The 15,334-nt window shown below is 35.9% G+C and overlaps 1 protein-coding gene across 1 annotated transcript; it reads right to left on the bottom strand.

Annotated features, from left to right (window-relative positions):
• Positions 1-12,703: 12,703 nt before the first annotated feature.
• On the bottom strand, positions 12,704-14,015 carry LOC127136127 (uncharacterized). Its single transcript, XM_051062724.1, has 4 exons — positions 13,994-14,015; positions 13,578-13,912; positions 13,207-13,330; positions 12,704-12,756 (listed from the first exon to the last, which is right to left on the bottom strand). Exons 1-4 carry the CDS (start codon positions 14,013-14,015, stop codon positions 12,704-12,706), a joined length of 534 nt encoding a protein of 177 aa, XP_050918681.1.
• Positions 14,016-15,334: the final 1,319 nt, after the last annotated feature.

Here is a 15,334-nt window from a genome sequence, read left to right as displayed (position 1 = left end):
ATTTGATCTTGCAATCGTTGCCAGATAGATTCAGTCAGTTTGTCCTAAATTTCAATATGAATGATATGGACAAATCGCTTCCTGAGCTGCTAGCCATGTTAAGAACGGCTGAGCAGAATCTGAAGTCAAAAGGGAAGTCCATTCTGATGATCGGAAATGGAAAGAGACAGAACAAAAGGCCCATCAAGCAGGGTGATAAAGGGAAAGGCAAGGAAGTTGTCAAACCCAAACCCACCGTTGCTGCTTTGAAGCCTAGTGGAGGCATAGCAAAAGCAGGCACCTGCTTCCATTGCGGTAAAACCGGACACTGGAAGAGAAACTGCCCAAAGTACCTGGAAGATAAGAAGAATGGAGTAGAGACTTCAACTTCAGGTATTTTTGTTATTGAAATTAATTTATCTACTTCTGTGACATGGGTATTAGATACTGGATGTGGTTCTCACATTTGTACAAATGTGCAGGGACTAAAAAGGAGTAGAAAATTGGCAAAAGGTGAAGTCGACCTACGAGTTGGCAATGGAGCAAAGGTTGCTGCTTTAGCCGTAGGAACTTATGGATTGACTTTACCTAGTGGTTTAATAATTCAGTTAGAGAACTGTTATTATGTACCTGCAATTAGCAGGAATATTATTTCCGTTTCTTGTTTGGACAAGTTTGGTTTTTCATTTATAATAAAGAACAATTGTTGCTCAATTTATTTGAATGATATATTCTATGCTACTGCACAGATGAACAATGGACTATATGTCCTTGATCTTGAAATGCCTATTTATAACATTAATACTAAAAGGATGAAACCAAATGAGTTAAATCCAACTTACCTTTGGCATTGTCGTTTACGCCACATAAATGAGAAACGCATTTCCAAACTCCATAAAGATGGACTCTTGGACTCTTTTGATTATGAATCATATGAGACATGCAGATCTTGTTTAATTGGAAAGATGACAAAGTCCCCATTCATAGGAAAAAGTGAAAGAGCTAATGATCTTTTGGCCCTCATACATACTGATGTATGCGGACCACTGAACATACCAGCCAGAGGAGGTTTTCAATACTTCATCACATTTACTGATGATTTCAGTAGATATGGTTATGTGTATTTAATGAAACACAAATCAGAGTCCTTTGAAAAGTTCAAGGAATTCAAGAATGAAGTACAAAACCAACTAGGTAAGAATATTAAAACTCTTCGATCAGATCGAGGTGGTGAGTATTTAAGCCTAGAGTTTGATGACCATCTAAAAGAGTGTGGGATACTATCCCAACTTACTCCTCCTGGAACACCCCAATGGAATGGTGTATCTGAGAGAAGAAATCGAACCCTGTTGGACATGGTCCGATCCATGATGAGTCACGCCGATCTTCCAAACTCCTTTTGGGGACATGCGCTATTGACAGCAGCTTACACACTTAACCGTGTTCCATCCAAAAAGGTTGATAAAACACCATATGAGATATGGAGTGGTAAGAGACCACATATGTCTTACATGAAGATTTGGGGTTGCGAAGTTTATGTGAAACGACAAATTTCAACTAAGCTTGAGCCCAAATCTGACCAATGCTTATTTGTGGGGTATCCTAAAGAAACAAGAGGATATTACTTCTACAATCCTTCTGAGGGCAAAGTGTTTGTCGCTCGAACTGGAGTTTTCCTAGAAAAGGATTTTATTTCCAAAGGAACCAGTGGGAGGAAAGTAGAGCTTGAAGAAATTCAAGAATCGCAAAGCATTGATACACCTATGGAGGAATTAGAGCAGGAAACACAAGTAGTTGTGGAAGAACAACCTGCTCAAGTAGAACAAGACCAGCGTAGGTCAAGCAGGATACGTCACCTACCTGAAAGATATGGATATCTCATAACAGATCAAGGTGATGTATTACTCATGGATCAAGATGAGCCTGTGACCTACCAAGAGGCCATAACTGGTCCCGAGTCTGAGAAGTGGCTAGAGGCCATGAAATCCGAAATAGATTCCATGTACACGAACCAAGTTTGGAACTTGGTAGAACCTCCTGTAGGAGTTAATCCTATAGGATGCAAGTGGGTCTTCAAAAAGAAGACTGACATGGATGGTAAGGTACATACCTATAAGGCAAGACTGGTTGCAAAAGGATATAAACAAATTCATGGTGTTGACTATGATGAAACCTTTTCACCAGTTGCAATGCTTAAATCTATTCGAATTTTACTTGCTATCGCTGCATATCATGATTATGAAATATGGCAAATGGATGTCAAAACTGCTTTCCTTAATGGGAATCTTCTTGAGGATGTGTACATGACACAGCCTGAAGGATTTGACATACCAGAAGAAGCCCATAAGATATGTAAGCTACAAAGATCAATCTATGGATTGAAGCAAGCTTCCAGAAGCTGGAATCTTCGTTTTGATGAAACGGTAAAACAATATGGATTCATTAAGAACGAAGATGAGCCTTGTGTCTACAAGAAGGTTAGTGGGAGCATGATCGTGTTCCTGGTATTATATGTAGATGACATATTACTCATTGGAAACGATGTCCCTACCCTGCAACAAGTAAAGACTTGGTTGGGGAAATGCTTTTCTATGAAGGACCTAGGTGAAGCAGCCTATATATTAGGAATCAGAATCTATAGAGATAGATCACAAAAACTGCTTGGCCTAAGTCAGAGTACATACATAGACAAAGTGTTGAGACGCTTTAATATGCATGATTCCAAGACAGGATTCATACCTATGCAACATGGCATGTGTCTATCAAAAACACAATCCCCTTCAACTAAGGAAGAAAGGGAACGCATGAATAAGATTCCATATGCATCTGCAATAGGATCTATCATGTATGCCATGTTATGTACTCGACCAGATGTCTCGTATGCTTTAAGTGCAACGAGTAAATACCAATCTGATCCTGGTGATGCCCATTGGATAACTGTTAAGAATATCCTTAAGTACTTGAGAAGGACTAAAGACTCATTCTTGATATATGGAGGTCAGGAAGAATTGGCTGTAATTGGTTACACCGATGCTAGCTTCCAGACAGACAAGGATGACTTTAGATCGCAATCTGGTTATGTGTTTTGCTTAAACGGTGGCGCTGTGAGCTGGAAAAGTTCAAAGCAAGATACAGTTGCTGATTCTACAACCGAGGCCGAGTATATTGCTGCCTCAAGTGCAGCAAAGGAAGCTGTTTGGATCAAAAAGTTCGTTAGTGAACTTGACATAGTTCCTAGCATTGTGGATCCCATTGGTCTCTATTGTGATAACAATGGTGCTATCGCACAAGCTAAGGAGCCTAGATCTCACCAACGATCCAAACACATACTTAGGCGTTATCACCTCATTCGAGAGATAATAGATAGAGGAGATGTGAAAATATGTAGAGTACCTACACTCGACAATATTGCTGACCCACTGACAAAGCCTCTTGCGCAGCAGAAGCATGATGGCCATACTAGATCTATGGGCATTAGGGATATGTCTAATTGGCTCTAGTGCTAGTGGGAGATTGTTGGTGTAAGCCCTAGAGGCCAATACTTTTGGTACTTGTATCGAATTATTTATTAATAATAAAAGGCATTTTTCTTTATTATGTTTGTTTAATAAAGTCCCTGGAATAGATAGTCCATTTAATGTATCAAGTATGACTTAATCATGAGATCACATTAAACATAAGGACACTATTCTTAAAGTGTCCGTAGTCAAGCTTTATTATGAAATGGGATAACATTAAAGCATGAAGACTATTATGTTTGTAGACTGATGATCACGTCTCATGGATCATGGATAAAGAGTTATCAAGTCTTAAACATAGGTATGAATATTAAGAGTAATATTCATACTGGATTGACCCGCTATGAGAATACTATATAGAAAGTTATGCAAAGTGTCATAAGTTATTCTCATGGTGATAATAGTGTATACCACTCTTCGACCTGAAACCACTATGGATCCTAGATGTAGAGTCGAGTGCTTTATTGCTGATCCAACGTTGTCCGTAACTGGATAACCATAAAGAAAGTTGATGGGTACTCCACGAAGCATGCTGAGGGACATGAGTGTCCTAGATGGAATTTGCCAATCCTGCTTAACAGGATAAATGTCTATGGGCCCAATATTGAACTGGACAAGGGTGACATGGTCTATACCTTGTTTTCAATATAGACATAAGGGCAAAGGGGTAATTATACACATAATTATTATCACAGGAGGTTTTGTCAGATCACATGACATTTTCGTGACTTGGGTAGCAGTGATGTGTTGCTAGATACTGCTCACTGTTTATTATGTTAAATGCGTGATTTAATATAATTGCCAGCGTCGCGAAAACCTATAGGGTCACACACAAAGGACGGATTAATGAGAGATAGAATAATTAAGGAACATCGTAAGGTACGGTGTACTTAAGCTGAATACGAAATATGGTAAGGTACCAAATACTTAAGTGATTTTGGCATATTATGAGATATAGGCCAAAATGCACTTAAGTGGGTTTTTTGGCTTGAAGCCCACACAAGTAGTTCTATAAATAGAGCTCTTGTGCAGAAGCTTTGAAAGGAGAATACAACACAACTGAAGAGTTGGAATTTCGTATCTCTCTTTCCCTCACTCAAAGCCTTCATTCACAAACAGCTAGCACTGTGATTGAAGGAATCCGTTCGTGTGGACTGAGTAGAGACGTTGTCATCATTCAACGTTCGTGATCGCCCCGTGGATTTGCTTCAAAGGATTCGATCATTATCAGAGATCTGCACCAAAGGTTTGAATCGCCACAAGAGGTAACGATTCTATCACTGATCATGCTCATTCGTAAGGATCACTAATGGATAAATTTTTAAATTCCGCTGCGCCTTGGATGGCAATTTTCCTTCAAAGAGATGGTTCAAACTCAAAGTGCGATCACTGCGGCAAGACTGGCCACATTAAAGCAAGATGTTTTGAGATTGTAGGATACCCAGAGAATTGGAACACACGAAGGACACAACACCGCTCAAGAGATGGTGGAGGACAATCTAGTGCTCATCATACACATGCGACTGAAGAAATAATGCAGGGGCGTGCATTCCATGGTTCTCGTGTGATGAAGCATGATTTTTGTGAATCCGGTAAAAATACATCTTGTAAAGATCTAAAATGGGTCTTGGACAGTGGTGCATCACACCACATGACACCTCTCTTATCCTTAATGAGAGGGGTAACCAAGATTGAGAAACCTTTCTATGTCACTATTCCTACAGGGAACACAGTGCTAGTAGAAATGATGGGGACCATTGATCTTAGCAAAGACATTACTTTACAAAATGTTTTACTTGTTCCTAAGTTTGATTGCAATTTAATTTCAATCTGTCAATTGACTCGTGATTTAAATTGCTTTGTGACTTATCATCCTAGTTATTGTATGATACAGGACTTTGCCACGAAGAAGAAGATTGGCTTAGGTGATGTACATGGTGGGGTTTATGTGTTGAAGCAACAAGGTCATGGGTCTGCTTTCACAGCACATCGTGAAGACAACACTGTTCTTTGGCACGCACGCATGGGACATCCCTCTCCTCAAGTTATGCAACGCATATCTCAGCTAGTGAATTTTAATTTCTGTTCAAATAAACTTCGCTGTTGTGACATATGTCATAGATCAAAGCAATGTAGACTTCCCTTTCATATTAGTTATAATAAAGCTGAGAATCCTTTTGATCTTATACATTGCGATCTGTGGGGAAGATATCGTACTAGCTCTCATAGTGGCTGTCACTATTTCCTTACGATTGTTGATGATTATTCGCGTGGAACATGGGTTTACTTGTTAAAAGAAAAAACAGAAGTTCTGAAAATTTTAACAAATTTTATCAACATGGTAAAGACACAGTTTAATGTAAAGATCAAGAGGTTGCGGAGTGACAATGGGACAGAATTTACCAATCATGCGTTTCAAGGAATCTTACAGCAAGAGGCAATCCTACATGAAACTTCATGTGTTGGAACACCTCAACAAAATGCAAGGGTAGAGAGAAAACATAGGCATATACTCAATGTGGCACGAGCTTTGAGATTCCAAGCTAACTTACCCATATCATTTTGGGGGGAGTGTGTCTTGACAGCAACATACCTCATTAATAGAACCCCTACCATGATTAATGATGGGTTGACCCCATATGAGAAGCTATTGGGAAAACCTTCATCATATGAGCACATTAAGACTTTCGGATGCTTATGTTATGTGAAAAATTCAAACAAGCAGCGAGATAAATTTGATTCAAGAGCAGAAAAATGTGTATTCGTGGGATATCCTAAAGGCCAAAAAGGTTGGACAGTGTACAACCTAAAGACTCAAGAGATCTATGTATCAAGAGATGTGGTGTTCTATGAAGAAATTTTTCCGTATGCACCACATGAAAAGGACAGTAGTGAAGAAAATACTTCGCCAACATTTGCTCTGGATGTTTGTTCTGTTGAAGAAGATATCACGTCTAGCAACGATGGGCAGCAAGACCAGATCATAATTTCTAATGAACCAAGAGAAAAACAAGTTGAAACAAATTCTGATGTGATCATTGAAGTAGAAGAGCCTCAGAATAAGGGGGAGAGTGAAATCATGACAAACATAGACATGGGGCCAAGGAACAGACTGCCACCAAAAAGACTTGATGATTATTATTGCTACTCAGCTGAGAAAACCCACACATGTACACCGCCAAAGCCGTCAACTTCTTCAGGTATAATTTATCCTATATCAAACTATGTAAATTATGATGAGTTTTCACAAAAACATCAAGCTTATCTTGCAGCGGTTGAAAGCATTGAAGAACCTCAATCATACAAGCAAGCCATTCACAAACAAGAATGGAGAGAAGCCATGTCACGAGAACTTAAAGCCTTGGAAGAAAATAAAACATGGGAAATATCAAGGCTCCCTAAAGGAAAGAAGGCAGTGGGTTGTAGATGGGTATACAAGGTTAAATACAAATCGACCGGTGAAGTTGAGAAATACAAAGCGCGACTCATGGCGAAAGGATACACACAAGTTGAAGGGGATGACTTCAACGAAACCTTTGCACCAGTTGCCAAAATGACAACTGTGAGGTGTTTACTTACTGTTGCGGTAGCCAAAGGATGGATACTTCACCAAATGGATGTGAGTAATGCGTTCCTACATGGAGAATTAGATGAGGAAGTATATATGGAGATCCCTCCAGGTTACAAAGTTCTTGATAAAGAGATGGTGTGTCGCCTAAGAAAGTCACTATATGGTCTTAGGCAAGCCTCACGCAATTGGTACTCAAAATTATCCCAAGCATTGGTGAAGTATGGTTTCCAGGAATGTGAAGCTGATCATAGTTTGTTTACATATTCACATGGTTCAATTTTCATAGCTGTATTAATTTATGTTGATGACCTGGTTGTGACTGGGAATGATGCAAAGTCATGTGAAAAATTCAAGCAATACCTCAGTAAGTGTTTTCACATGAAGGATTTGGGAGAGTTGAGATATTTTCTTGGTCTAGAGTTAGCTCGCGGTTCTTCCGGATTATTCATTTGTCAAAGAAAATATGCCTTGGACATTCTAAATGAATGTGGGATGCTAGCTTGCAAACCTTCTTCTATCCCACTTGAACCAAACCATAAATTAGCATTGGATTCAAGTCCTTTATATGAGAATTCTTCACAGTACCGTAGGTTGGTGGGACGACTCATTTATCTCACAATCACTAGACCGGAATTAACATATTCTGTCCATATTCTGAGTCAATTTATGCAGGAACCTCACCAGGGGCACTGGGACGCAACCATGCATGTTTTGAGGTACTTGAAGTCTTCACCGGGGCAAGGAATTATCATACCAAGAGATAATGACCTCAGACTAGTTGCATATTGTGATTCAGATTATGCGTCATGTCCACTAACCAGAAGATCAATATCAGGTTATGTCATGAAGTTAGGAACAACTCCCATTTCTTGGAAAACCAAGAAGCAAACTACCGTATCAAGGTCCTCGAGTGAAGCAGAGTATAGAGCAATGGCCCACGCCACAAGTGAAGTCATATGGTTACGAAGATTACTTGCACACTTACAAGTAAAATGTGATTCTCCTACAGTTCTACATTGCGACAACCGTGCTGCTATTCATTTAGCTTCGAATCCGGTTTTCCACAAAAGAACGAAACACATTGAAGTCGATTGTCACTTCATTCGAGAATTTCTTGTTAAGGGAATTATAGCTACTGTCCACATACCAACTAAGTCACAACAAGCAGACATTTTCACAAAGTCTTTGGGAACAAAACAATTTCGAGAACTATCAGGCAAGCTGGGATCTCATCATCCTCAATCTCCAACTTGAGGGGGAGTAATGAGCTGTAGTATTATTGTCAAGCTGTCTGTTAGCATTCATTGTGACAGATTGTGACAATGATTTAGAGTTAATTTGTCAAGGTCTAGAATGATTTTCTTCCTAAAATAGAATCCATTTGTCTCTTTGTATAGTTATATAATGATTGTAAATTATGCAGAATATTCAATACATAGAAACATTTTACAAAGTTTCTGTTATTTCATTAAATAATAATTGTTTGTTGTCTTCTACATAATCATATTATAAAGAAATGGTTTTGGATCCTTTAGAAAGGAATTTCGGATATGATGAGTTCTCGGATGAATTCATGGTTGGTGACATGATAACAAGAGTAGAGCCAAATACTCAATGAAATCAACGGAGAGATAATTTTTCACTTGAAATATTTAATACGTGGAGAGATGGAAATCAATGAGAAATACACAACGGAAAGAAGGAATCAAATTGTCTTCATATTGAAAGAAATAGAAGGGTTGACCAGAGTAGATGTTGTGAGAGTTGTTATGCTTATTACTAAAGATAACAATCTTTGTGACTGTTTTTTCTCTATGGATACTCCTGAATTGAAAAAGGAATTTGTTCATATTATTTTAAGTAACAATTGATCTTAATATCATTTTGAGTAGTTAATATTTTGAAATTAGTAGAAAGAAAACTCATGTAGGATTTCTTTTTGGTGAGTTTTATTATTTACTTGTATTTGTCTTTATTTAACTTATTACATTTAATTTTGATGGATTTTGAAATTATTTTTGTATGAAAAAATTTAATTTTGAGTATAGCTGTGATGTGTTATTTGATTAGTTTAGTACCATTGATGCGTTCAATTTGTTTGCGCTGCAACATTATTTTCATACTGCTATTTCATTAAAAATGCATATTTTTTAATATAAAAGTCAAGTGTGATAAGCCCTTATATCTATATTTAATGCATTAGTCAAGTTTCATCAACCATGGTATTTGTTTATATTTGTAACTTCAAAAGTTTTCTATTGGATATGTGAAGTCATTATATGAGAAAGTTGTTAGAATAAAATTTATATCGATCTTCAGTAAATTATATGCGAAAATCGAAATTTATCTCCGGTCATTGTTGCAGTGATATGAATGAATTGTCTTTAACTCTTCCAAGCCCTTACTCACTAATATGGATGGTGTATTTCTGAAAGCGACGAGAGAAAATTTTGGGACCAAAAACTATTTATAGGCTTGATTCTCCCACCCAATTTAAATGGTCATATTAATGGACCACAATAAAATTGGTTTTTATTATTAATAATTATTGTTATTAAAATTTTAAAAAAACGTTACATTATCTCACTTGGTCCATAGAACTGATTATTGACATAAATGAGTAGTGAAAACTTCCTCAAAAATAAATATGGGAATCATAGATATAGTTCCTCTTAAATCGAGTATTATCATCTATGTATTACAACATGTCTATTTTTCAAGTATATATGTGTAATATGGTAACTAAACTTGATAAATAAACCAATGTTTACTCTTGGTCCAGATGTAACATATTTTCTCAAACTGATGTGCGCATGAAAACAAGAAAACATCAGAATATAAGAGTTCTATTAATAAACAGTATGTATACAATCATACGATGGACCCAAGTCCCATGTTCTCTACATGATCCTTGAATTTTATTAGTGGTACGCCCTTAGTCAAAAGATCAACGATCATTAAATCAGTACTAATATGATCAATAACTACTATTTCATCTTTAACTCTTTCTTTTATGGCTAAATACTTCATGTCGTTGTGTTTGCTTCGACTTTCACTTTTATTGTTCTTAGCCATAAAGACAGTAGCTGAATTATCGCAAAAAATCTTCAGAGGTCTAGAGATAGAATCCATGATTCTAAGCCCATAAATAAAACTCTTAAGCCATACACCATGAGAAGTAGCCTCAAAATAGGAGACAAACGCGGCTTCCATAGTAGAAGTAGCAACTAAAGTTTGCTTAGTACTTCTCCATGAAATAGCTCCATCAGTCATCATAAAAATGTATCCTGATGTTGATTTGCGAGAATCAACACAACCTGCAAAGTTAGAATCTGAATAGTCGACCACTTCTAGATTGTCTGTCTTCCTATACATAAGCATATAATCTTTTGTTCCTTTAAGGTATCTCAACACCTTCTTTATAGCTTTCCAGTGGTTCATACCTGGATTACTCTGATATCTTCCCAAGATTCCCACAGCAAATGCAATGTCGAGCCTTGTGCATACATGAGCATACATAAGACTTCAAACAACAGAAGCATATGGAACATTCTTGATTTGTTCCTGCTCAAAATCATTCTCAGGGCATTGGTTTAAATTAAATTTATCACCCTTGATAATGGGGGCAACACTTGGTGAACAATCCTTCATTCAAAATGTGTCCAAAACTTTGTTGATATAGGTTTCTTGTGATAGGCCCAAAATTCCTTGAGGTCTATCTCTATGGATCTTAATGCCAATGACATAAGACGCCTCACCCATATCCTTCATATCAAAGTTTTTAGAGAGGAATTGTTTTACCTCATGTAGCAAACTCATGTTATTGGTTGCAAGTAGTAATATCATCCACATACAAAATGAGGAAACAAATTTTCCTCCCACTGACCTTCTGGTATATGCATTGATCCATGGAATTTTCAACAAATCTAAATGAAGATATTGTTTCATAGAATTTAAGATACCATTGACGAGAGGCTTGTTTTAAACCATATATGGATTTCTTAAGCTTACAAACTAAATGCTCACCATTATTGATGCAACTCAAGGTCAAAGTGTGAAATTATGGCTAAGATGACACGAAGATAATCTTTCTTAGATACAGGATAAAAAGTATCAGTGTAATCGATTCCCTCCTTTTGAGTAAATCCTTTAGCAACGAGTCTGACCTTGTATCTCTCAATGTTACTTAATGAATCTTTCTTAGTTTTAAAAACCCGCTTACAACCAATGGCCTTTTCCCCATTATGTAACTCTACAAGATCCCATACGTCGTTGTTTTTCATGGAATTCATGGCATCATACCACAAATTTGACTATTTGTAACTCATGGCTTGTCTAAAGCTATCAGGATCATTCTCAGCTCCAACGTTATAGTCAGATTCTTATAGATACACAATGTAATCATTAGAAATAGCTGATTTTCTTGTCCTAGTAGACCTCCTTAATGTTTGATCAACATTTTCTTGTGGATCTTGTTGTTCAACTAATTGTTCATCATTTTGATGACCAACTTGATCTACTAGATTATTAGCAGCTTGTAGAGTCTCAATGATTGGTTGATCAACATCCATTTGAACTTGAGGGATATTGTGAATAGTAACCAATCTATCACTTGAAGTGGAAGGTTCATGCTCCATATGATCATGCATATAAATTGAATCTTTGATTTGATCGCTCCCACTAATCAAATTATTTTCAAGAAACTTTGCATTTCTTGACTCCACAATCCTAGTTGTGTGAGATGGACAATAAAATCTATAACCTTTAGACCTTTCGGCATATCCAATGAAATGCCCACTAATGGTCATAGGATCTAGTTTCTTTTCTTGTGTGCTATAAACCCTCACCTCAGACAGACATCCCCAAACGCGCATATATCGTAAACTCGGCTTCCATCCTTTAAAAAACTCAAATGGCGTCTTTGGGACAACCTTGGATGGAACCCGGTTTAGAATATACACAGTCGTCTTTAGTGCTTCATTCCATAATGATTTAGGAAGGTTAGAGTTGCTAAGCATGCTTCGCACGATGTCCAATAATGTTCGATTTCTTCTTTTTGTAACACCATTTTGGTTCGGAGAACCGGGCATAGTGTATTGGGAAACAATCCCATGTTCTTGAAAAAACTTAGCAAATGGACCAGGTGCTTGTCCATTCTCAGTGTATCTACCATAGTATTCACCACCCCAATCTGATCTCACTACTTTTATTGCTTTCTACATTGGTTCTCAACTTCATCCTTAAAGACTTTGAAGGAATCCAATGCTTCATATTTTTTATTAAGCAAATAAATATTCATATATCGTGAGTAATCATCTATGAAAGTGATGAAATATTTATGACCATGTGCATCCATATCTGGACAACATATGTCTGTATGAGTTATTTCTAATATACCTGAACTCCTATTGGCACCTTTTATAGACGTGTTGGTCTACTTTCCCTTAATGCAGTCAACACAAGTTTCAAAGTCAGCAAAATCTAGGGTATTAAGTACCCCATATTTTACTAACCTTTTAATTCTCTCTATGGAGATATGTCATAATCTTCGATGCCATAACATAGAAGAATTCTCATTAATATTACAACTCTTAGTGTCAGGTTGAACATGCATTGAACTATAAATGGATTCAATTTATAAATTGATACGATAAAGACCATCAGACAATATACCATTCCCAACACATTCTGAATTATAAAATAATTCAAAAAATGTGTCTTTAAAATTACAGGAATATCCAAAAGGTATAAGTCTAGAAACTGAAATCAAATTTCGTGAGAAACGTGGTACATAAAAGGTCCTTTCTAATTTCAAAACAAAACCATTATTCAAAATTAAATTGCAAGTTCCAATAGGTTCTACATGTGATCCCATTATGCTTCCTGATAGGACAATCTACTCACTTCCCACTGGCTTCCTTAGGTTTTGCATACCCTCTAAGGAATTTGTTATATGGATTGTTGATCCAGAATCAATCCACCAGGTGTTAATATCAACATCAGTCATATTAGATTCATAACAAACAAATGAGAATAAGTTACCTTTCTTCTCAAGCCATTATTTGAATCCAAGGCATTCTTTCTTCATGTGTCATCCCTTTTAACAAAAGTAACACTTTGTTTATTTTTTGATATCACCTTGCGGTGGTATTTTGAATTTCCCTTTGGCTTGAGACTTGTCAGTTTTGGCAGCTTTATTCTTCCCGCGGGTGCTTGTCAGGAATGCACTCTCACTATGTTCCATTACAAGCCTTTCTTCTTCCTAAACACACATGGTCGTTAACTCATTGATTGACCATTTGTCCTTATGTGTATTGTAGAAAATCTTGAAAGGCCCATACTCAGACGAAAGAGAGTTCAGAATTTAGTGCACCAGGAAGAACTCAGACATATCAACCTCAAGTTTCTTAAGTTGAGCTGAAATGTCACCATATTTTCATTATGTGCTCACACACACCTTTCACACTGGTGAGTCGGTAGGAAGAAAATTTCATAATTAAAGTGCTTGCCAAAGTCTTTTCAGAAGTGACGAACTGATCGTCCGTGACTTTCAGGAAATCACGGACATTCTCATGTTGATCGACGAAACCACGTATTCCACCTGTGACCTTAGTCTTAATGAACATCACACTGAGTCGGTTGGATCTTTCCCAATGCTCATATAGTGCGATTGCAGTTGGAGTACTTTCATCTGTAATTACAGGTGGTTCGTCTTTCCTAATAGCATAATCTATGTCCATCCATCCTAGATAGAGGAGAATTCTTTCCTTCCACACCTTATAGTTATCTCCTATGAGCTTGGGAATATCACATCGGATATCAGAAAAATTGTCAGGTTGAGAAGCTAAAAATAAACAAAAAAATTATGTCAAAATTTGAGGCGTAAATATTATCTAAATTGTATGTGTTATCAATATGCACATACCATAGAATAAATCTTGCAACATAAAAATTGCTTGTGGGCTAAATTTTAATATAATAAGATTTATTTAATTTTGCGATAGATTTTTCAAACATCATACACAACCTCATACTTTATGTGCATGAAATAATTTGCTTTTCTATCCAAAAACTCAATACTTCATGACAAAACTATCAAATTATGTATCGATTCATAATTCCTATGGACAAGTTATAAAAATAATTTGACATTTTATCCAAATTAATCCATTATACCACACATAATTAATTACAATTTCATGTCCAATCATTTATGAGATCTCAAAAATTTAGAAATAATCTCAATTAATTTAAAGGATGTTGTGGCTAATCCAAACTAATCAAAATTATAACGATCACTTGACATAACAACTAAATTATATAAGAGAACATAACTAAATAAATAAACAAACAAGATTTCACATACAATTGCTTAACAAAATAATTATAATAACATTATAAATCAATTTCAATTTATACACAAATTTAATTCAAAATTAAATGAATAAATAAGGCACAATTAATCAGTAAAATAACATTATATTTATATGAACAAAACGAGGATAGATGAGAAATAACAAACAATCAAGTGGTAACAGTCATGAATAGAAAAATAACAGGTTGCGGTTTAAAACCCTGGTAAAGTGAAAGTTCCATCTTTTTGTTACTATTCATTTCGGCTACTATTCATTCCGGTTAGTGTTCATCTTCAGAAATTAAATTAATTATAGATTTTTAAAAAAGATTTTGAAACATAACGCTCTGAAATCAAAACACAACCATTCGCAAAAATACCGAATATGGAAGAACCAATATAAAATAAGGCAGAGGCAGCTGAAAGCTCTGATACCAAATGTTAGAACAAAATTTATATCGATCATTTATTCTTAATAACAAAAGAATAACAAGATCAATAAACTATATGCGGAAATTGAAATTGAAATTTAACTCTAGCCATTGTTGCAGTGATATGAATATACTGTCTTTGATTCTTCCAAGCTCTTACTCGCTAATATGGGACCAAAGACTATTTATAAGCTTAATTCTACCATCAAGAATTTAAAGACATTAAAACTCATTACCATCCAATTTAAATGGTCATATTAATTTCATTAAAACCATAAAAATCATACTCTTTTCATAACCAAAATTCCACAAGGCTATGGACCACAATAAAATTAATTTTTATTATTAATAATTATTGTTATTAAAATTAAAAAAAAAAGTTACAAAAGTTAGATATGAATTAATGAATAAAATTATATGAATTATTTATCTAATGGATTATATGAGAAAGTTAAGTATGAATTAATGAATAGATATATAT

This window comes from Lathyrus oleraceus, chromosome 4, assembly GCF_024323335.1.
Source record: "Lathyrus oleraceus cultivar Zhongwan6 chromosome 4, CAAS_Psat_ZW6_1.0, whole genome shotgun sequence".
Classification (NCBI taxonomy): Eukaryota; Viridiplantae; Streptophyta; class Magnoliopsida; order Fabales; family Fabaceae; genus Lathyrus; species Lathyrus oleraceus.
This window is presented reverse-complemented; position numbering and strand designations above follow the sequence as displayed.

Bases quoted from the DNA above. Each gene is read 5' to 3' on its own strand.
- LOC127136127 (XM_051062724.1), bottom strand. From the start codon at position 14,015: ATGTTGCAAGATTTATTCTATG. The intron at 13,913-13,993 runs GTATGTGCATAT...GTTTATTTTTAG, and splicing joins GTTGCAAGATTTATTCTATG to CTTCTCAACCTGACAATTTT. The intron at 13,331-13,577 runs GCAAGCACTTTA...ATGTGTGTTTAG, and splicing joins TCACTTCTGAAAAGACTTTG to GAAGAAGAAAGGCTTGTAAT.